A 24,446-nucleotide genomic window follows, 5' to 3' on the forward strand; every position below is an offset into this window, starting at 1 on the left:
ATACGACACGTCACCAGTGACGTACCATGTATGGGCTGTTCTGTTATACAGCCAGTAACGCGCATGCGCAGTCCCTGCTGTTCTGTCGAGTGATGTGACTAGTGACGTGTCATATACCAGAAAGAAAATTTGAATAATTAGACCACATAACAAGTATACAGGATGATAAACACAGCGGGCAGAGAGTGACATCACCAGTCATAAATCCCACGGCAGCATCAGGAAACGGGGCCAATTTTGAAACTAAGTACATTACATATGTGTTAACAATCCCAAGTTAAAAGCATTAACACATACAAGTTTTAACTCGGAAAACCCCTTTAAGCCCGACATAGGGTAGTTTAATAATATATGCTGATAACCGGGTCCATTCTCTATATGTCACTGTTCTGATAACAGATTCCATCCTAAATAAACAAGAGGTGTTCGGACATCGCTGCTGTGTGAGACGTGAGATATTCAATGTTCCTCACTCAACATTACAAGTGAACAACAGCTACCTGTAAATAAGGGCCATTGACTAGCTGTTTTCAGTAACCTCTTTGTTGAAATTGAACCAGTACCTACACAAAGGTTGTATCCTGTACCGTTTGTAGCGATGTTTTAATTCACATACTCACTTATCACAGTGTGGAGGTGTACTTTGTTATTATTTATAATTATGCAGTAAAAGTGAAGTTTTAAAGGGAATTTAGATCCTGCCTTTTTGTAGATACCTCTCCATTGAGGGCCAATTGGGTGGCAGGGAGCCCCCCTGCCCGTCTAACCACATTGATGCCATGGTCTCATCTAACGTATTAAACAGCCGGGATCGGAGTTATGTTACAGAAGACACCCACTACTGATGGCATCACACCGTACATCTACATAATGGTACGCAATCACTTTGCGATCGGCAAGGGTCCAATTGCTGGGACCCCACCGATCCTGAGATTTAAGGAGCCACAGCGATAACTTAGAGCTGCGTCCCCTTCTCAGTACTCCTGGTGGTGCAGGGAACTGCAACCAGCACCATTCACTTGAATGGAGCTGTGGTGTTACAGTTGTTTACACAGCAGGTGGCTAAAGCAGCGCTGCGGCCCCTTCAATCTCACAATTAGTGGGGGTCACTCACCCCTACGGATCGCAAGATGATAGCATAGCGTGACAATATTCCATCACATTGCTAGATAGGGATACTCCTTTAACTTCCTTTCTGAGTGACCATTATGTAAGGAAGTCATGTCTATAACAAAATATTGTAGCTCTATTACACATACCGTGTTTCCCCGAAAGTAAGACAGTGTCTTACTTTCTTTTTATCCCCAAAAGCCCCACTATGTCTTACTTTCGGGGTATGTCTTATATTGGGAAAAAATTGTCGAATTATTTTTTTTTCACAAACTTTATTTAACTGTTTTACATTTTTTTTTTTTTAGTCCCACCAGGGGACTTCACTATGCGATGTGCCGATCGCATATATAATGCTTTGGTATACTTAGTATACCGAAGCATTATTGCCTGTCAGTGTAAAACTGACAGGCAACCTATTAGGTCATGCCTCCGGCATCGCCTAACAGGCAGATGCTGAAGGCAGACCTGGGGGTCTTTGTTAGACCCCCGGCTGTCATGGAAACCCGACGGCGACCCGCAATTTGTTTGCGGGGGCGCCGATCGGGTGACAGAGGGAGCTCCCCCCTCTGTCAAACACATTAAATGCCGCTGTCACTATTGACAGCGGCATTTAATGGGTTAAACTGCCGGAATCGGCGCGCGCTTCGATTCCGGCAGTTGCAGCAGGAGCCAGGCTGTGTATAACAGCCGTGCTCCTGCCGCTGATCGCGTGGGTACAGTGTCAGTACCCGCGCGATCACAGGACGGATATATCCGTCCTCCTGCGCGAACTAGCAGCTGCTGAGGACGGATATATCCGGGGGCGGCGCGGAAGTGGGCAGGAGGCGGCAATACCCCCGTGTTTCCCCGAAAGTAAGACATATGTCTTACTTTCGGGGTACGGCTTATATTAGCCGACCCCCCTGAAACCCCCGATACGTCTTACAATCGGGGGTGTCTTACTATCGGGGAAACATAAGATAGTGTTAGGTCCCTCGCATTAAAGTAGTAGGAAAAATTTGATGATTGCACAGGAAGCCATGCACCCCAAGGATGAAAAACATACAAGACAAATGTACAGTAGGCACACAAAGTAGTAAGTTATGGAACAGTATTTGGAAAATAATTCAATACAATTAAAATTTTTCAGCACTTCTTCACTCTGGGGGTAGAAAATACTAACTTTGTATTAAACTGAACAGGGCTGAAGGAATTCATGATTTAAGAACAATGCATATGTAATGTGGCTTTGTACCCTATTCATGTATGCATACATTTCACATCAGATATTCCCATAACAATACAAAACTGCATGTTCTCCGGTTACTAGCTACCACTTTGTTTGTCAGCATGCCCAATTTATATATTCATACAATGGGGATTCTATAGGAAAAAAGACAGCATGCATTTGGATTACTAAACAAACAGAACCTTGAAGTCTCCAACATAGAGTATATGAATATGCAGATTGCAATAAAAAACATCAATAAACTGCATGACGTTCTAGGGACTATATGAAACAAAAGCCATAAGTAATGCTATCCTTGAGTTTGTTTACTTAGAATAGTAATTATTTCAAAGACATGAGGCAGCTAAAGATATGATGGTATAGCCAGGACAAAGCAGCTTATGATTATTAGCCAAAATATGTGCCTTCTATCACTACCATTTCCTCAGAAAGTTGGTGTCATCTGCCTGTTTTTTTTTACACCCGTAGCATATCCTGCTATACTTTATAGAGAGAAATTCAAATTCACAAAATCCAGCCAATAGAGGGCACTGGAAGAAAGTACCTAGTGGACCAGATGGAGAATATACAAACTTCATGCTCATGCGCAGATGATGCCCTGGATGAAAGCAGCATGAAACATATTCTGAACAGTTGCTACAGACTTTGACTTATTGCTATGGACTGTGACAGCTATCTGCAACCATTTTGCCATCTAAATACAGAAGTTCTATTCCTGCAAACATGATCCAATAGTTTTAATCCACAAAATAAAGTTAAAAGTGTATTCCGGTTTCTGAAAATAAATGTTATTCATTGCATAATAAAAAGTTCTAAAATGTTCCAATATACTTTTTGTATAAATTCCTAAGGATTTACAAGATATCTGCTTGCTGTCATTCAATAGAACCTTCATTGATTTCGGGGATAAAAATCTGTCAGATAGACACACAGGTTCAGGACTGATTACAGTTACCAGCACTGTATATTGTAACAAACCAAGCACCTGTGTGTCCATCACATGACCATGGATTGATTTATATCCCCTCTGCGTAAACAATCAACAATCCCATTAACCCCTTATTGACCATAATGACCAAGCCATTTTTTTACGTTTTTCCTTAACAAAGAGCTATAACTTTATTATTTTTGCGTCGATATAGCTGTATAAGGTCTTGTCTTTTGTGGGACAAGTGGTAATTTTTTAATAGCGCCATTTTGGGGTACATAGAATTTATTGATTAACTTTTATTAACTTTTTTTGGGGGGGGGGGGGCGGAATAGAAGAAAACCTGCAATTTCGCCACACTTTTTTGCGTCCTAAATCTACGCCGTTTACATGTGGTATAAATAACTCAATAACTTTATTCAGTGGGTGGTTATAATTACAACGATACCAAATTTGTATAGATTTTGTAAGTTTTACTACTTTTACACAGTGAAAACACTTTTTTTCAAAATTATGTTTTCGTGTCTCCCTATTTGAAGAGCCGTAACGGTTTTATTTTTCCGCCGATGCAATTGTAGGAGGGCTTTTTTTTTTTTTGCGGGACGACTTGTAGTTTTTATCGGCACCATTTTTGAGTAGATGCGACTTTTTGATCACATTTTTTCTAAGGCTGGATTCAAAGAAAACAGCAATTTTTGCATGGTTTTTTATTTTATTTTTTACGACGTTCACCGTGCGGGTTAAATGATGTAATAAGTTTATAGTTGGGGTCGTTACGGACGCGGCGATACCAAATATGTGTAACTTTGTAAGGGGGAAAAGTGGGTTTTTAATTTTTTTTTCTTTCACTTTTTATTAAACCTTTTTTTTTACTTTTTTACTAGTCCCACTAGGGGACTTCACTATGCGATTATCCGATCACATTTATAATACACTGCAATACTTCTGTATTGCAGTGTATTATGCCTGTCCGTGTAAAACAGACAGGCATCTGCTAGGTCATGCCACAGTCATGACCTAGCAGGCATACACTACAGGCAGACCTGGGGGCCTTTATTAGACCCCGGCTGCCCTAGAAGACGCAGGCTATCGCCGGGTGCCGGTGGGATGAGACGGAGCTCCCTCCCTCTATCCAAAACAACTCAGATGGGGCGCTCGCTATTGAGCGCCGCATCTGAGGGGTTAAACGTGTGAGATCGATACTAATATCGATCTCACCCGGTCGAGCAGGGATGCCCACAGCTACCTCTGGCAGCTGAGAGCATGGAGAATTGAGAGCACCCTGCTGTTTACTTATTCAGATGCATCGCCGTAAAAAGGCTATTGCATCGGAATAAAGCCTGTTCGTGGCCGTCGTAAAAACACTATGGGGCGGTCACTAACGGGTTAAATAACTCCAAGCAGAAATCTTGAAAATTGGCAAAAATCTATTTAGAAAGCATACCGGAAAGTTGGAAACTTTTCACTATACAAGAAATAACATTTATTTGCTAAAACCGATATACCCCTTTACTAATTTTCCCGTACTTTTCTTATTTAACCCTTTCCCGACATTTGTCGTAAGTATACGACATGGAAAGCCAGTGCTTCCCGCAAAATGTCGTATACTTACGACAAATGTTTGGCACTGGCTCAGAAGCTGAGTCGGTGCCATCATCGCCGGATCTAAGCTGTATCTTACAGCTGACATCGGGCTGTAATGGCGGGGACCAAAATTAGCTTCGATACCCGCCATTAACCCCTTCAATGCAGCGTTCAAACGTGATCGCTACATTTAAGCGGTTTGCAGCTCATCGGAACCCCAGCAATGAAATTGCCGGGGTTCCGGTGGCTGCAATGGCAACCGGAGGCCTAATACTGGCCTCCTGGTCTGCCTAGCACGGAAGCCGGTCAAGATCCGCCCGGCGGCGGAGCCTGATCGGCATACGTAGCCACTGGCAAGATGGCGCCGGCTCAGGAGCTGATCCGGCGTCATCAGCGGTGGAAGTCAGCTGTATGTTACAGCTGAAATCCACCTGTAATGGCAGGAACCGGAGCTAGCTTCGATCCCTGCCATTAACCCCTTCGATGCAGCAATCGAAAGCAATTGCTGCATCGTAGCGGTTACTAACAGATCGCCAGCCTTGACAGGCAATCAGGACTGGCGACTGCTGCTATGGCAACAGGAGACACAATGGCCTCCTGCTCTGCCATTACGGAAGCCGATTTAGGCCCCGCCGGGAGGCGAAGCCTTATCGGCTTGCTGTCAGTGAATAACTGACAGATCTAAAACATTGCACTATGTAGGTAGTGCAATGTATTAGAAAAAAAAACATCAGACAGTTGGACCGTCAAGTCCCCTAGTGGGACTTGAGAAAAAGTGTAAAAAAAATATAAAAAAAGTGTAAAAAAAGGGTTAAAAAAAAAGTGAAAAAAATAAGTTTGAAAACAATAAAACATTCAAGTAATAAAATAAAACACAATCCCGATTATTACTCTTATCAAGTCCTTTATAATTGAAAAATAATAAACCATACGTATTTGGTATTGCCGCGACCGTAACGACCTGAGGTATCAAAATATTATATTATTTATTGCACGCAGTGAACAGCGTAAAAAAAAAACTTTACCAGAGTTTGTTTTTTGGTCACTTTGCCCCACAAATATTGGAATAAAAAGTGATCAAAAAGTCGCACGTATCCAAAAATGGTACCTATTAAAAACTATAGCTCGTCCCGCAAAAAACAAGCCCTTATACAGCTCCGTCGACAAAAAAATTAAAAAGTTATGGTTTTCACAACTTGGCGACAGAAAAAATACATTCAAAACATATAAAAGTGCTATAAATTAGGTATCGCCGAAATCGTACTGACCCGCAGAATAAAATTAACATGTAATTAATAACGCGTGGTGAACGCTGTATAAAAAAAAACTATGCCAGAATTGCGGTTGTTTACCTGGCATCCCAAAAAATAGGATAAAAGGTGATCAAAAAGTTGCATGTACCCCAAAATGGTACCAATAATAACTACAGCTCGTCCCACAACGAACCAGCCCTCATACCACTACGTCTACGAAAAAATAATTAGTTAAGGCTCTAATAAGTCAGGAAATAAAAAATATGCAGTTGTGCCGACCCGAGGGGAACATTTCTTCTGATTCAAGAGGCGATTTATCAATGACCTAAAATTAAGGAACCAGGAAGGGGAGAGCCCAAACATATCTGCTGGAAGAGAGGGTGCCCGTATTATACGAGGACAACACTTTCCCAGCAAAGTTCCCCAAACTACAAAGGTGCAGAGTGTGGTCCAAAAGGGGGATAAGAAAAGACGCCATATATCAGTGCGACACCGACCTGTGCAGAAAGGATTGATTCACAGCGTAACACACATCTATGGATCATTTTCTTGTTTTTTTATCCCATTATTATGCCACCTGACTATGCCCCTGATGTACTCTGCCCAGCTTACATATGCCCCACATTATAAACGGAAACACCAGCAATACTCAAACAAATCTACTACCAAGCAAAATCCGCTCTCCAAAAGTCAAATGGCGCTCCCTCCGCTCTGAACCCTACAATGTGCCCAAACAGCAGTTTCCTTCTACATATATGGCATCGTCATACCAGGGAGAACCCTTTTAACAATTTTTGGGGTGTGTGTCTCTAGTGGGATAAGTAGGGCATGACATATTTGCCACTGAATGGTATATGTAGGGAAAAATATAAATTTTTAATTTGCACCATCCGCAGTGCAATAATTTATGGAAAAGACCTGTGGGGTGAAAATGCTCACTACACCCCTTAAGTGCCTTGAGGGGTGTAGTTTCCATAATGGGGTCACTTCTCAGGGTTTTCTTTTTATTATTTCACATCTGAGCCTCTGCAGTTGTGAACCAATACTTTGTAATTCGCCAAATTAGGCCTCAATTTTACATGGTACGCTTTCACTCCTGAGCCTGGTCGAATGTCCAGGCAAAAGATTAGTGTCCCGTGTAGGGCGTTTCTAAAACCGGGAAACGCAGCATAATAATTAGAGAGCTGTCTTGTTATGGTGGCACAAGCTGGGCACCACATATTGGCATATCTATGGAAAAAAATCCCATTTTCACTCTGCAACATCGAGTGCACACTAATTTCTACAAAACACCTGCAGGGTTAAAATGCTTACTACACCCCTAGGTAAATGCATTGAGCGGTGTAGTTTCCAAAATGGGGTCACTTCTGGGGGGTTTCCACTGTTTTGGGCCCACAGGCGCCCAGAAACCAATCCAGCAACATCTGCACTCCAAACGGCGCTTCTTCCGGTGCTTTTTCTCCTTCAGTCCTTGTGGAAATGAGAAAAAATTAGCTATTTTCAGGGCCTACTTCCAATATTTCTGCAAAAAAACTGTGGGGTCAAATCGCTCACTATACCCCTAGATTATTTTCTCAATGGGTGTAGTCTCCAAAATGGGGTCACTTGTGGGGGGGTTTCCACTGTTTTGTCCCCTCAGGGGCTTTGTAAATGTGACATGGCCTCCGCAAACCATTCCTGCTAAATGTGAACTACAAAAGCCAAATAGCGCTCTTTCCCTTCTAAGCCCTGCCGTGTGTCCAAACAGCCGTTTATTACCACATGTGGGGTATTGTTTTACTCGGGAGAAATTGCTTTACAAATTTTACGATGCTTTTTCTCCTTTAGTCCTTGTGGAAAAGAGAAAAAATTAGCTAAACCTACATTTTCTTTGAAAAAAATGTCGATTTTAATTTTCATGGCCTGTTTCCAATAATTTCTGTAAAAAACCTGTGCGGCCAAAATGCTCACTATACCCCTAGATAATTTCTGTGAGTTGTGTAGTTTCCCAAATGGGGTCACTTTTGGGGGATTTTCACTGTTTTGGCACCGCAAGAGCCCTTCAAACCTGACATGGTGCCTAAAATATATTCTAATAAAAATAAGGCCCCAAAATCCTCTAGGTGCTCCTTTGCTTCTGAGGCCGGTGCTTCAGTCCAGTAGCAACCTAGGGCCACATGTGGGATATTTCCTAAAACTGCAGAACCTGGGCAATAAATATTAAGTTGCATTTCTCTGGTAAAACCTTCTGTGTTATAAAAAAAATAGTATTAAAAATTTATTTGTGCAAAAAAATATGAAATTTGTAAATTTCACCTCTACTTTGCTTTAATTCCTGTGAAATGTGTAAAGGGTTAAGACATTTTCTAAATGCCGTTTTGAATACTTTGAGGGGTGAAGTTTTTAAAATGGGGTGACTTTTTTGGGGTTTCTAATATATAAGGCCCTCAAAGCCACTTCACATCTGAACTGGCCCCTGTAAAAATAGCCTTTTGAAATTTTCTTGAAAATGTGAGAAATTGCTGCTAAAGTTCCAAGCCTTGTAACGTCCTAGAAAAAAAAAAGGATGTTCAAAAAACGATGCCAATCTAAAGTAGACATACGGGGGATGTTAATTAGGAACAATTTTGTGTGTTATAACTGCCTGTCTTACAAGCAGATACATTTAAATTGAGAAAAATGCACATTTTTCGCTAAATTAAATACTGAACATATCGAGCAAATTTTACCAGTAATATAAAGTCCAATGTGTCACGAGAAAACAATCTCAGAATCGCTTGGATAGGTAAAAGCATTCCAAAGTTATTACCACATAAAGTGAAACATGTCAGATTTGAAAAATGAGGCTCTGTCAGGAAGGTCAAAAGTGGCTAAAGAGGGAAGGGGTTAAGATGTTACGAAGGTCTTTTGAGGCTGGGAACCTTATAATATTGTTTTGGTAAAAGAACTCCTACCCTCCTGTTCCTGAATATTCACTATAAATACAGGGTTGACTGCACAGCAGCTTATAAGATGGCTAACTGTTAAGAGAATGACCTTTACGGATGTGTCCGCTAGAGAAGAAAATAATTAGCACACGGTGCTGACAGGCGGGTTTTTTCTGCTTGTTGCCTAAACCCCAATTAAATCAATACTTCTAAATTGTACAAGGTAAGAACTATAGTTTTAGCTGCAATCTTGATATTGAGGTTTGGAGCAAATTCGAAGTAATAAGGTTAACACTTTCACAAACCAATACTATGTTAAAAACCAACATAAAAAAATTTGTCGGAAATTTATAAGCCAGATGCATGAAAATAAATGTTAGTTACGATGGAAATTCAGGGATTGGTGGAGCAGAGGGTAAAAAACAAGCAGTAGTGAGGAATTTGTATCCATTAAGACTACTTTAACCCCTTACCACACCAGGACGCACTGTCACGTCCTGTATTGCAGTGCTTTAAGGCACCGGAGCGTACCGGTGCATGCTGACTAAAAACTATCACCCTGTCAAAGGACAAGGTGACAGAACTCTGCCGTCAACGGTTTATGACAGTTGACCGGCACAGTAAGACGGCAGGGGACCAATCACAGTGGTCTCCTGCCGGCGATCGTTGTGATTGGTCAGTCAAAGCAGACTGACCAATCACAGCTCCATGACGTGGTGTATGTGATGGTGCTGGCTCAGCTTGAGCCACCGCTATCACCGCCGGTAATCAGCTGTCCAACACCCTTCTGCAACGGCCAGGACTGGAGCTAGGCTCCGATGCAGCCGATTAACTCCTTCGATGCATCGATCAATGCGATCGATGCATCGAAATGTCTTGTAGCCTTCGGCAACCACGATGGTTGCCACGGGCGCGGGTGTCAGCTATTTGTCACAGCTGACATCGTGCTCTAATGGCCAGGACCGGAGCTAGGCTCCGATCTGGCCGATTAACCCCTTAGATGGCTCTCAGAATATGGCGATGCAAAACGTGCAGAGTGTTCCAAAAGCGGATAAAATCTGGCACTATTTATCAGTGCGACCCCGGCCACATATCTATGAATTATTATTTATTTACCCCATTATAAAAACCCTCTTATTATGCCCCTGATATACTCCGCACAGCTTACATATGCCCCCACATCATAAACTGAAATACCAGCCAAACCCCAAACAAAACTACCACTAAGCAAAATCTGCGCTCCAAAAGCCAAATGGCGCTCCCTCCCTTCTGAGCCCTGCAGCGTGCCCAACGGGCAGTTTATGTCCACATATATGGCATCGCCATACCCGGGAGAACCCGCTTAACAGTTTGAGGTATTTGTTTTCAGTGGCATGAACTGGGCACAAGATATTTTGCACTAAAATGGCATATACCTGTGGAAATTTGCAATTTTCACTTTGCACCATCCACTGAGCATTCATTTCTAATAGAAAAAAAAACCTGTGTGGTCAAAATGCTCACTACACCCGTTAATAAAATGCCTTCAGAGGTGCAGTTTCCAAAATGGGGGTCACTACTTCGGGGTTTGTTTTACTATTTGAACCCAGAGCCCTGCCATTGTGGGCTAATGCTGCGAAAATCACCAAAATAGGTCTCACATGCGCCTTTCACTCCTAAGCCCTGTCATATGTCCAGGCAAATGATAAATGCCTTGAAGGGTGTAGTTTACAAAATGTGGTCACTTCTAAGGGTTTTACACTCTACTCTGGTACCTAAGGGAGCTCTGCAAATGCGACATGGCGCCGATACACCAGTCCAGCAAAATCTGCGCTCTAAAAGCCACATGGCACTCCTTCCATTTTGAGCTCTGCCATGTGCCCAAACAGCAGTTTAGGGCCACACATGGGGTATTGCCGTACTCGGGAGAAATTGGGTAACAAATTATGTGTTGTTTTTTCTCCTATTACCCCTTGTGAAAAAAAAAATTGGGTGCAAAACAACATTTTTGGGAAAAAAATTTTTTTTCATTTTCACTGCCTTATTCTAATACAATCTATGAAACACCTGTGGGATCAAAATGCTCAGTACACCCCTAGATGATTACCCCGAGGGGTATAGTTTCCAAAATGGAGTCACTTCTCAGGGGTTTCTACTGTACGGGTACCTCAGGGGCTCTGCAAATGCGACATGGCGCCCAAAAAACAATCAACCAAAATCTACATGCCAAGTAGCACTCCTGCCATTCTGAGCCCTGTGGTGTATCCAAGCAGCAGTTTATGACCACATATGGGGTATTACCATACTCGGGAGAAATTGGTTTACAATTATTGGGGCGCTTTTTCTCCTTTATTCACAATTAAACATTTTAGTGGAAAGAATGTAGATTTTCATTTTCACTGCATAATTCCAATAATTCAGCAAAAAAACTGTGGAGTCAAAATGCTCACTATACCGCTAGATAAATTCCACGAGGGGTATAGTTTCCCAAATGGGGTCACTTTTGCCGGGTTTTTACTATGTTGGCCCCTCGGTTTGGCTTTGCAAATGAGCACCAAAAGTCAAATGGCGCTCCGTCCTTTCTAACTTCCGCCAGTTTCCAAAATGGGGTCACTTTTGGGGAGTTTCCACTGTTATAGTCCCTCCAGGGCTTTGCAAACACGACATGGCACCGAAAACCATTCCAGCAAAATCTGCCTTCCAAAATCCAAATGGCCCTCGTTCCCTTCTGAGCCCTGCCGTGGGTCCAAACAGCAGTTTATTACCACATATGGGGTATTGCTGTAATCGGGAGAAATTGCTTTACAAATGTTGGGGTGCTTTTTCTCCTTTATTCCTTGTAACATCGTATGTTACATGTAGATTTTCATTTTCACAGACCAGTTCCAATAAATTTAGCAAAAACCCTGTGGGCTAAAAATGCTAACTATACCTCTTGAAAAATTCCTTGAGGGGTGTAGTTTCCAAAATGGGGTCACTTTTGGGGGGTTTCCACGGTTTTGGCACCACAAGACCTCTTCAAACCTGACATGGTGCCTAAAATATATTCTAATAAAATAGAGGCCCCAAAATCCACCAGGTGCTCCTTTGCTTCTGAGGCCTGTGTTTCAGTCCATTATCACACTAGGGTCACATGTGGGATATTTCTGAAAACTGCAGAATCTGGGCAATAAATATAGCGTTGCGTTTCTCTCGTAAAACCTTCTGCATTACAAATGAATTTCATTAAAAAAATATTGAAATTTGTAAATTTCACCTCTACTTTGCTTTATTTCCTGTGAAATGCCTAAAGGGTTAAAATAATTTCTGAATGCTATTTTGAATACTTTGAGGTGTGCAGTTTTTAAAATGGGGTGATTTATGGGGACTTTCTAATATATAAGGCCCTCAAAGCCACTTCAGAACTGAACTGGTCCCTGAAAAAATAGCTTTTTGAAATTTTCTTGAAAATGCGAGAAATTCTAGCTAAAGTTCTAAGCCTTGTGACGTCCTAGAAAAATAAAAGGACGTTCAAAAAACGATGCAAACATAAAGTAGACATATGGGAAATGTTAACTAGTAAATATTTTGTGCGGTATTACAATCTGTTTTACAAGCAGATCCATTACAATTTAGAAAAATGCAGATTATTGCAAATGTTCTCTAAATTTTGGTGTTTTTTTACAAATAAATGTTGAATTTAACGACAAAATTTTTTCAGTATCCTAAAGTACAATATGTTACGAGAAAACAATCTCAGAATCGCTTGGATAGGCAAAAGCATTCTGGAGTTATTACCACATAAAGTAACATGTCAGATTTTCAAAAATCGGCTGTGTCCACAAGGCCAAAACAGGCTTAGACACTAAGGGGTTAAAGATTCATAGAAAAACAATGGGGGAGCCGTATTAAATTGTCTAAGAGCAAAAGTGACCTTGTTGCCCATAGCAACCAATTAGAGCTTTCAATTTCTAGTTTGTACTAGAAACATGAACTGTGACTAGTTACTATAGGCAACAAGAAAATAGTTGCCATTCAGGCTCCAATGTATATTCCCGGAGCATTGAATTATCCAGCATGAACATATGATATGATATAAAAATATAAATTCTAATCATATGACAACGAAAAAATAATTCTTAAAAATAAAAGATCCAGTAAAAAAATAATGTCTAGCTGTAAAATTCCAGGTACATAACTTTTGTCTAGTACAATTATATTGAATCTTTCAATGGGTTCAAGGCCTTAAAACCACTGACCGTGATATACGGCAGGGCATTGTAAACATACCTTTTGTCTCGGTCATACAAGTTGCATGACCAAGAACACAATATTTAATTCCCCTGGTGATGTGGTTGCAAGTGCCACTAAGGTGGGCACTTAATGTGCAAGTGCTCCTGCACTGCACGCTACAAGCCCCGCCCCTCTGCACTGTGTGACTATTCTAGTTGTCTCCTGATTGGTCATCATCCAAAGCAGAATCTGGCACCTGCGAATGCGGGGAAGTTTTTGGTCATGCAAAAAGGTAATCTTTACAATACCCTCCCCAACATCGCTCTGTTAACAGTTTGGAGGCCTCCAATTTACTGACAGATTCCGTTTAAATGCATTTTTTTTTTTTGCTGTACCTTGTAAAGATTCCATCCACGACACCAACAGTGACTTCTTCCGCAGGGACATAAGAGCCTATTTGTGCCATGATAGTGATGAGGGCGACCTGTTTGATATAGGAGCTCTTCCCACCCATGTTAGGTCCAGTGATTATCATAACTCTCTCCATGTCTGCCTACAGAGGAACCAACTTTATTATTCCAGCAGTTATATAAAAATTATATAAAATGTTCACACTTTTCTGAAGGCAAATTAAACCTGACAGTTTGCATAGTTATGTCCAGAATACAAAAATAATCATTGAACAATCCTACATCTATACTAAATGTGCTAACACCAGGGTAGAAAACACATTACTTTCTCATTACCAATGTAAGGTATACCATTGGGGATTTACAAGTCGGATCCCTGGAGGCTTGCACCCTTATGCCCTGGAGGTTTTTGTTCTACTGTGCTGCCCATACACCTTCTCTTGGACATTTCTCATTACCAAGTTACTTCAACCTATAGAAAGTTCAGCACTAATGTTCTAAATGTATGAACCCTGAACTCCTGAGCCCCAAACTGAAAAATCCCATATATATAACGCAGAGGTTCGACTTCATTCCTGGCTGTAGGATGCTCCCAAGAGTACTGCTCCCAGGTGGTGCAAGAATTGATACATATCCTTCTGGAATAGACCCGAATTCATAGCATCACGGAGGAGAGACATACGGGCTGTATATACAAGTTTCAAGTAAAAATACCCACCATTTCAGCTTTCTGACGGGGACTAGACGGCGAGGATGTGTTCACAATATATGCTAGTATGGCGTTTTAGTGACCTAATGAAAATCACACCAATACTGCAGATTTTTGCCATGATTTTGTGAAAAATGCTGCAAAAAAATGTGACACTAGACTAACTTGTGAATGCATCCTCAGTGTCTAGTTCCCCTCAGAGAGCTGGAATTCAAAGCCTCTCAAAAAGAGCACCTCTTTGAGACGACTACCCCATTATTTACACCAGATTTTCTGTTCTACCATATATTATTCATACTGCCAATATTCTTAGAGAAGACTACCCCCCTAGAAGACCACTTTTTGATACAATTTTGGGTGGTAGTCGTAAAGAGGTTTCACTACACCGCGTTCCAAATTATGCAAATGTTATTTTTCGCTGATTTTCCTAAATAGTCGATGCAAATGACGGTCAGTATAATCTTCAAGCCATCAACCGTTGGAGTATAATGCGAATTTTATGGAACAAATCTCCTAATAACAGATTTTTTTTTTAGAAGTAAAAAACTCAAAATGCAACAGAGATCAAAACATTTTAAAGGTTGTAAAGAGAACTAAAATGGTAATTTGTTGAATTTGCAGCATCAGGAGGTCATATTTACAGAAATCAAAAGCACTTTCAATCAAAAAAAACTTAGCAGGCCAAGTTACATGTTAACATAGGACCCCTTCTTTGATATCACCTTCACAATTCTTGCATCCATTGAATTTGTGAGTATTTAGACAGTTTCTGCTTGAATATCTTTGCAGGATGTCAGAATAGCCTCCCAGAGCTTCTGTTTTGATGTGAACTGCCTCCCACCCTCAGATATTTTGCTTGAGGATACTCCAAAAGTTCTCAATAGGGTTGAGGTCAGGGGAACATGGGGGCCACACCATGAGTTTCTCTCCTTTTATGCCCATAGCAGCAAATGACACAGACCTAGGTATTCTTTGCAGCATGAGATGGTGCATTATCATGCATGAAGATAATTTTGCTACGGAAGGCACGGTTCTTCTTTTTGTACCACGGAAGAAAGTGGTCAGTCATAAACTCTATGTACTTTGCAGAGGTCATTTTCACACTGCCAGGGACCCTAAAGGGGCCTGCCAGCTCTCTCCCCATGATTCCAGCCCAAAACATGACTCCGCCACCTCCTTGCTGACGTCGCAGCCTTGTTGGGACATGGTGGCCATTCACCAACCATCCACTACTCCATCCATCTGGACCATCCAGGGTTGCACGCCACTCATCAGTAAACAACACAGTTTGAAAATTAGTCTTCATGTATTTCTGAGCCCACTGCAACCGTATCTGCTTGTGAGCATTGTTTAGGGGTGGCCGAATAATAGCTTTATGCACACTTGCAAACCTCTGGAAGATCCTACACCTTGAGGTTCACGGGACTCCAGAGGCACCAGCAGCTTCAAATACCTGTTTGTTGCTTTGCAATGGCATTTTAGCAGCTGCTCTCCTTATCCTATTAATTTGTCTGGCAGAAACCTTCCTCATTATGCCTTTATCTGAACGAACCCGTCTGTGCTCTGAATCAGCCACAAATCTTTTCACAGTACGATAATCACGCCTAAGTTTTCTTGAAATATCCAATGTTTTCATACCTTGTCCAAGGTATTGCACTATTTCACGCTTTTCGGCAGCTGAGAGATCCTTTTTCTTTCCCATATTGCTTGACACCTGTGGCCTGCTTAATAATGTGGAACGTCCTTCTTAAGTAGTTTTCCTTTGATTGGGCACACCTGGCAAACTAATTATTCCAGATGTCAGATTGATTACAATGATCCAAAGTACAGCATCGAGGTGCAACCCCTCCACTGCCTATCCAGCGTCTGCAAGCAATGGAGAGGGAAACCACAACAGAATCAGCAGAGAAAGCTTATATTAGACATTATAGGAGAGGCCATGTAACAGGGGAGAACATAGAGATACAGAACAAAGGACAAATAAAAGGTAACACACATAATATGCAACGTTTCGTAGCTGAATTCTGCTACCGATTAATGAAAAGTGGTTTAGATGTGGAGGTACACTTTGAATAATGATTTTTTTATGGTGCCGAGAATCCCCCTCCACTTTATCTACCCTCAGCATTGCTGGGGACGGTCATTCTGAGATTCGTGAGCTGGGATTCCATCGATTGCTAGAATATAAATGGACCTGCGGCCCATACCTGGTGCTTCTATTGCACGTGGATTTCAGTATCTCAAAGATATGTTGACAAGAGCACCTGTCACCTTTTCATTTTAAGTAATCAAAAAATATGCCAAATTTCTAAAGCTCATGCAACATTTTCTATTTAAAGTTAAACTGTTGGCCAACTATCATCAGCTGAGGCCAGTCATACACTGGAAGGAGGGCACCAAAGTGGTGCAGATGTACCAGTTCTTTTCTTTCGTGACATTTCTGCTTTTGCCAGTTACACTCCAATATGTAACCAATGTGTTATGCCAAATTAAAAACTGAGCTCTTCTATGTCGGTATGTATTCATGGAATATATGATCGATCATTCAAAGCATAGTCATGTTGTAAAACATTTGGTTCAGATAGGACTACTAGCCATGAAAGCCAGCGGGTTAGCTTTTTAGCTGGAAGCCTATAGTGAAAGTGTATATAATAACACCTAGATGCTAAACAATTTTCAGCGATTATTTTTCTGGAAGCCATTCCTGGATGCGGTTCCAAGCAAAAATGATAACTTGTAAGCGCCATCATTACAGAGAAAAAGACAATGGATGGTGTTCCCATCTCGTGCATTGCCAGAGTAAGCTGTAAGATCTTGTGGTGGTGCGTAAATGGTGTACAGGGCAACATCTTACTGCACATCAGTGTGGGTGAGACATCTACTTATGGCCAGCATTACCATCACAGATCTAGGACTACGTGCTGCATTGGAACATTCACAATCCAAAACAGAGCCCCAACGGATGCATGGTAAGCCCTCCTATAACTGGTCTATTGCTGTTTAGCTCAACTTTACTTTGCGTGCCATTATTTGACTTTAAGTTAGTGTACATACATGGATGTGCTAATTTCTACAAGTTTAACTTAAAAACAACTTATAATGATAAGATAAAAAATAAGTACTTTGAAAACATTACGAAAAGTGCCAGTGAAGCATTAAAAATGTAGGCTGCTCCTCTCCATAGCAACCGATTTCCACAAGAAGCCTACATTAATATGGAAATAGAAGCACATAAATGGCAAGTTTGCACTTTACAGACAACTCCAAAGTCTATTATGTCAGATAACGCATTTACCTCCGCTTGCTTTAAATAAAACGCTGTAAATTGAATGTATCCATCTATGACCGACTTCCTGAGTGTGATAACAGAACATCAAAGCTTTTTAAATGTATGTGTATATATACACTACCGTTCAAAAGTTTGGGGTCACCCAGACAATTTTGTGTTTTCCATGAAAACTCACACATATTTATCAAATGAGTGGGCAAAATGACTAGAAAATATAGTCAACACATTGACAAGGTTAGAAATAATGATTTTTATTTGAAATAATATTTTTCTCCTTCAAACTTTGCTGCAAATGGAGCATTCTTTGACGAAAGCAATTACAGCATTGCAGACCTTTGGCATTCTAGCTGTTAATTTGCTGAGGTAATTGGGAGAAATTTCACCCCATGCTTCCAGAAGGCCCTCCCACAAGTTGGATTGGCTTGATGGGCACTTCTTGCGTACCATACGGTCAAGCTGCTCCCACAACAGCTCTATGGGGTTGAGCTCTGGTGACTGCACTGGCCACTCCATTACAGATAGAATACCAGCTGCCTGCTTCTTCCCTAAATAGTTCTTGCATAAATTGGAGGTGTGCTTTGGGTCATTGTCCTGTTGTAGGATGAAATTGGCTCCAATCAAGCGCTGTCCACAGGGTATGGCATGGCGTTGCAAAATGGAGTGATAGCCTTCCTTATTCAAAATCCCTTTTACCTTGTACAAATCTCCCACTTTACCAGCACCAAAGCAACCCCAGACCATCACATTACCTCCACCATGCTTGACAGATGGCGTCAGGCACTCTTCCAGCATCTTTTCAGTTGTTCTGCGTCTCACAAATGTTCTTCTGTGCGATCCAAACACCTCAAACTTCGATTCGTCTGTCCATAACACTTTTTTCCAATCTTCCTCTGTCCAATGTCTGTGTGCTTTTGCCCATATTAATCATTTCCTTTTATTAGCCAGACTCAGATATGGCTTATTCTTTGCCACTCTGCCCTGAAGGCCAGCATCCCGGAGTCGCCTCTTCACTGTAGACATTGACACTGGCGTTTTGCGGGTACTATTTAATGAAGCTGCCAGTTGAGGACCTGTGAGGCGTCTATTTCTCAAACTAGAGACTCTAATGTACTTGTCTTGTTGCTCAGTTGTGCAGCGGGGCCTCCCACTTCTCTTTCTACTCTGGTTAGAGCCTGTGTGTGCTGTCCTCTGAAGGGTGTAGTACACACCGTTGTAGGAAATCTTCAGTTTCTTGGCAATTTCTCGCATGGAATAGCCTACATTTCTAAGAACAATAATAGACTGTCGAGTTTCACATGAAAGCTCTCTTTTTCTAGCCATTTTGAGAGTTTAATCGAACCCACAAATGTAATGCTCCAGATTCTCAACTAGCTCAAAGGAAGGTCAGTTTTATAGCTCCTCTAAACAGCAAAACTGTTTACAGCGGTGCTAACATAATTGCACAAGGGTTTTCAAATCATCCATTAGCCTTCTAACACAGTTAGCAAACACAATGTACCATTAGAACACTGGAGTGATGGTTGTTGGAAATGGGCCTCTATACACCTATGTAGATATTGCATTAAAAACCAGACGTTTGCAGCTAGAATAGTCATTTAGCACATTAACAATGTATAGAGTGTATTTCTGATTAATTGAATGTTATCTTCATTGAAAAAACTGTGCTTTTCTTTCAAAAATAAGGAAATTTCTAAGTGACCCTAAACTTTTGAACGGTAGTGTGTGTATATATATATATATATATATATTTTTTTTATTTTTTTTTTTTTTTTCTGACATTTAGTTAATTGAAGATGTTGTTTGTTATTTATGAATGAATGTCACAAAAGTCCAGGATCACTGATTTATGAGTAGAAATTCTTATTCTACATTGGTATGTCTATGTGGAGTATATTATTAGACATGCATGTAGTTACTAGCTATGTTTCTCTGTCCTGGTACATCACTAGTATAAACGGTCTTTATTGGAAAACCTTGGCCAATATTTATTATGACTTACACAGGGCTGAGACAGAAGTGAAGAGGGTTTTTATGTATATGATCTTACTGTGAAAAGTCCTGCTTTCATTATCCGTATTCCCTGTGATGGGACATGGCGTGTGATTTTAAAGGGGTTATTCACTTTCAGCAAATTAATGTGGTTTCTTATATGATTGAAAGAAAACATTTTCCAATATATTTTCTGTATTCATTCCTCATTGTTTTCAAGATTTCTGCTTGTTGCCCAACTGCCTAATATAAATCGCAAAGTGACACTTGTAGTGCAAGCCATAATCCTTTTTGGCACAAATACTTAAGAAATTAAGAGGCCACAGTATACGCCATTATTTTTACCAAAACTGCACAAAAGAAGTTGCGCACGGAGCTTGATTTGTGTGTGGGCCATTGCGAACGCCGGTGTAGTTTCAATCCCATTTTCAGTTTCTTATTGAAGTCAAATGGATGTTGCTACAAAAAGTCATGAATTAAACCCAGCCAAACCTATTTTATTGAAAGAAGCAACGGAAAAACCAAAGGATCTCTACCATTAAACCAGAGTGCAGAATAGATAGTACGGTACCGCCAGGATATAAACGCATCAAAGAAAAACCTGGTATAAAAAGGGCACTCTACTCATCGGGTATAGAAAAAAATAAATGTTTATTAGTACAAAATAATTAATCTGTAAATTCACGTCCTATTCGCATATACCCCATGCTGATAGGACGTGAATCTGGAGACCTCTGCTTCTGCCGGCATAGCGCTGGGGAGATCGCTCTGACGCCGACGGTGTCAGTGTCCCCGGCTCTCGAGCAACCGGTTCTCTGACAGCTGAACCGATTGGTTCGGCTACAGAAAATATGATCACCGGTATTAACCGCTTCCTGACCGCCCACAGTAAATTCACGTCGGCGCTTGCTGGGCTCTGTGCAGCGCCGACGTGAATTCACAGTGGGTGTTAAAAGCGAGATCGGGGTGTCTCAGAGTAGTGATGACACCCGGATCGCGCTGTTAACCCCTGCCTCTGGTCCCGGAGAAATGATCGGGACCTGATTGGTTCAGGTCCCGATCATGTGATCGCAGGAAAAGTTTGTTGTAGCAACAAACTGGAAAGTTTGTTGCTACAATAAACTTTCCCGAGGACCGATTGCAGGTGCTGCCGTCGGTTGCATGGCAAAACCGGAGGCCATACAACAGCCTCCGGGTCTGCCATTCACGGAAGCCTATGAGGACCAGCTGGTACTCATAGGCTTCCTGTCAGTGTGACTGTTAACGTCACACTGACAGTTTATAACACGTTACACTACCTAGGCAGTGTAATGTATTATAGCTGCAATCAGTGCTGCAGGTCTTCAAGTAAAAAAAACAAAAAAACCTAATAAAAATGTTTTAGAAAAATGTAAGGACAAGTTATAAGTTACAAAATCCAAAAATGCTTTTTTTCCTAGAAGTATTTTATTATAGGGAAAAAAATAAAACGTTAAAAAAGTACACATATTTGGTATCACCGCGTTCGTAACGACAAACTATAAAACTATAGTATTATTTTTCCCGCACGGTGAACACCGCAAAAAAAAAATTTAAATACAGTGCTAGCATCACTATTTTTTTGGTCATCACCCCTCCCAAAATATAGAATAAAAAGTGATCAAAAAGTCGCATGTACCCCAAAATACCAATAAAAACTACAACCCGTTCCGCAAAAAAAAAGCCCTTACACAGCTTTTTTTACTGAAAAATAAAAAAATCATGGCTCTCAGAATATGGTGACACAAAAAATAATTTTATAGAAAAGTGATTTTATTGCGCAAACGCAACAAAACATAAAAAAAAACTATATACATATGGTATCGCCGTAATCGTACCGACCCACAGAATAAAGTAAAATGTAATTTATAGCGCACAGTGATTACTGTAAAAAAAAAAAAAAGGACAAAAATCATTGTCAAAATGTGTTTTTTTTGTCACTTTGCTTGGCAAAAAAAAAAAAAAATCGAATAAAAAGTGATCAAAAAATCACATCTACCCTAAAATAATACCAATGAAAACTACAGGTTGTAACATAACCAATAAGTCCTCGCACGGATCCGGTGGAGAAAAAATAAAAAAAGTTCTGGCGCTCAGAATATAGCAATAGAAATTGTGCAGTGTCCAAAAGCGGATAAGATTGGGCACCATTTATCAGTGCGACACCGGTCACACATGTACGTATTTATTTACCCAATTATTATACCCTCTTATTATGCCCTGATGTACTCTGCCCAGCTTACATATATCCCCACATTCTGAACTGAAATACCAGCAAAACCCCAAACAGAACTACTACCAAGCTAAATCTGCGCTACAAAAGCCAAATGGCGCTCCCCCCCTTCTGAGCTCTGCCGTGGGTCCAAACAGCAGTGTATTACAACATATTGGGTAATAGATTTTCATTTTCACAGACATATTCCAATAAATATAGCAAAAGACCTGTCTGGTCAAGATGCTAACTATACCCCTAGATAAATTCCTTGAGGTGTGTAGTTTCCAAAATCACTTTTGGGGAGATTCCACAGTTTTGGCACCCCAAGACCTCTTCAAACCGGACATGGTGCCTAAAACATATTCTAAAAAAAGGAGGCCCCAAAATCCCCTAGGTACTCCTTTGCTTCTGAGGCCGGTACTTCAGTCTATTACCACACTAGAGCCACATGCAGGATATTTCTAAAAACGACAGAATCTGGGCAATAAATATTGAGTTGCATTTCTCTGGTAAAACCTTCTGTATTACAAATGAATTTCGGCAAAAAAAAAAGGAAATTTGTAAATTTCACCTCTACTTTGCTTTAATTCCTGTGAAACGCCTAATGGGTTAATAAACTTTCTGAATGCTGTTTTGAATACTTTGAGGGGTGCAGTTTTTAAAATGGGGTGATTTGTGGGGTCTATCTAGTACATAAGGCCCTCAAAGCCACTTCAGAACTGAACTGGTCCTTGACAAAATAGCCTTTTGAAATTTTCTTGAAAATGTGAGAAATTGCTGTTAAAGTTCTAAGCCTTGTAACGTCCTAGAAAAATTAAATATTGTTCAAAAAACAATGCAAATATAAAGTAGACATATGGGGGATGTTAATTAGCAACAATTATGTGTGGTATTACTATCTGTTTTACAAGTAGATTACATTTAAAATTAGAAAAATTATAATTTTTGCAAATTTTCTTTACATTTTGGTGTTTTTCACAAATAAGCTATGAATTTATTGACAAAATTTTTCCACTAACATAAAGTACAATATGTCATGAGAAAACAATCTCTGAATCGCTTGGATAGGCAAAAGCATTCCAGAGTTATTACCACATAAAATGACACGTCAGATTTAAAAAAATGGGGCTGGTCATTGAGGCATCAATGACCCTTGATCCTGAAAGGGTTAAAATATCAATATCAAAACATCCGCCATAACAGTAATCCTATATATCGGGAATAAAGAACGCACATCCGGCCGGGTCAAAGTTACAAATGACCAATGTCATGAGGATATTAAACACAGCCAATAATATAAATGCAAAGTATGACAAAATATAATGAAAGTGATTGCTAATATATGGGACCTATTAAAGATGTGCATAGATATAATAGACAGTCGCATAAACAAAACCCATATCTATGCAGAGAAATACATGTGCAACATATAAATGGTATATAAGGTAATCAGACACAATCATAGAGCCGCATGGCACAAGGAAGACTCCAAATGAACAATTATGAGTAAAAAAAGATCTGATACATTTTCTGATTCACTTAAAAAGAAGCAACTTTCCGTTATAAGGTTTTTGAACTGTCGCTCACATTCGGTGGTATACTTGATTTACTGTCAATTCAATAAGTTCTATGTGGGTAAAACTATAAGGGAAGTTCAGTTGCGCATCTCTGAGCTTATGCGTGACATCAGAAATGCTGACGAAAGAAGCCCATTAGCTATCCACTTCGGAGACTTCCACGGCCAGTCACCTGACGGCCTATCGTTTATGGCTATTTATCAATTGCCAAATGACAATAGAGGTGGAAATCATGACCGCCTTTTGCTCCAGAAGGAAAGTATGTGGATATACACATTGAACTCCCTTCATCCGCTGGGATTTAATAGTGAGTTAAAACGACATATGTTTCTCTAGGTGCCGCCTGGGTGCCGGGACCGCGATCACATGATCTCCTTTCGTGGTCACGCTCCTGTGACCAAGGCTGCACTGGTCCTCTTTCTATATGGACATATCCTACCTATACACTCTACACATATATATAATACTTGGGTCAAGAATCACTTGGACCTTGTTCTGGGTGGCTGGGGTCCCGGGATTTGGCCCATGCGATTGTATCTAATCTAATTTAGGGTGCATATGATTCTCGTACGTGGTCTGGGTCCCGGGACTCCGGCTGTGTCACTGATCAGTGCGCTGTCTGGTTCCCGTGACCCGGTCCAAATTTTGGTTTTGTGTTTCATTTTATTATTTACCTATTTTTCCTTTTCTTATTTGTTGTATTTTCTCTGCCTTTTTATTATTTTTTTTTCTCCAGGGCCCCCAATGGGAAAGGGACACATGTATCGTTTGAGATATATATATATACTTATCGGTCCCTTTAACATGTATGCAAGGGTTAACGGTTTTTAACTTTTGCTCTGTCCTTTGATTGGTCATGTGTATATTTAAATACGTACCCTGTATCCTTCCCGCTACGCAATGCGCTGATGAAGTATTGTTGGGGACGAAACGCGTCAGCACACGTAACCTATAAGTCACCCGCCCGGATTGGGCTGGGCACAGCCTTGGCAAATTTACTGCTGTTACTGCTGCATATGCGGCCTCTATGGACGAT

General features: G+C 40.7%; 1 protein-coding gene across 1 annotated transcript in view; it reads right to left on the reverse strand.

Annotated features, from left to right (window-relative positions):
* Positions 1 to 24,446, reverse strand: part of MSH3 (mutS homolog 3) — a 237,015-nt gene that overhangs the window by 48,521 nt on the left and 164,048 nt on the right. The window contains exon 20 of the mRNA XM_075837774.1: positions 13,599 to 13,756. Coding sequence (XP_075693889.1) covers positions 13,599 to 13,756 — 158 coding nt within the window. The remainder of the gene's footprint in view (positions 1 to 13,598; positions 13,757 to 24,446) is intronic.

The sequence above is a fragment of the Rhinoderma darwinii genome, chromosome 1 (assembly GCF_050947455.1).
Source record: "Rhinoderma darwinii isolate aRhiDar2 chromosome 1, aRhiDar2.hap1, whole genome shotgun sequence".
NCBI lineage: Eukaryota > Metazoa > Chordata > Amphibia > Anura > Rhinodermatidae > Rhinoderma > Rhinoderma darwinii.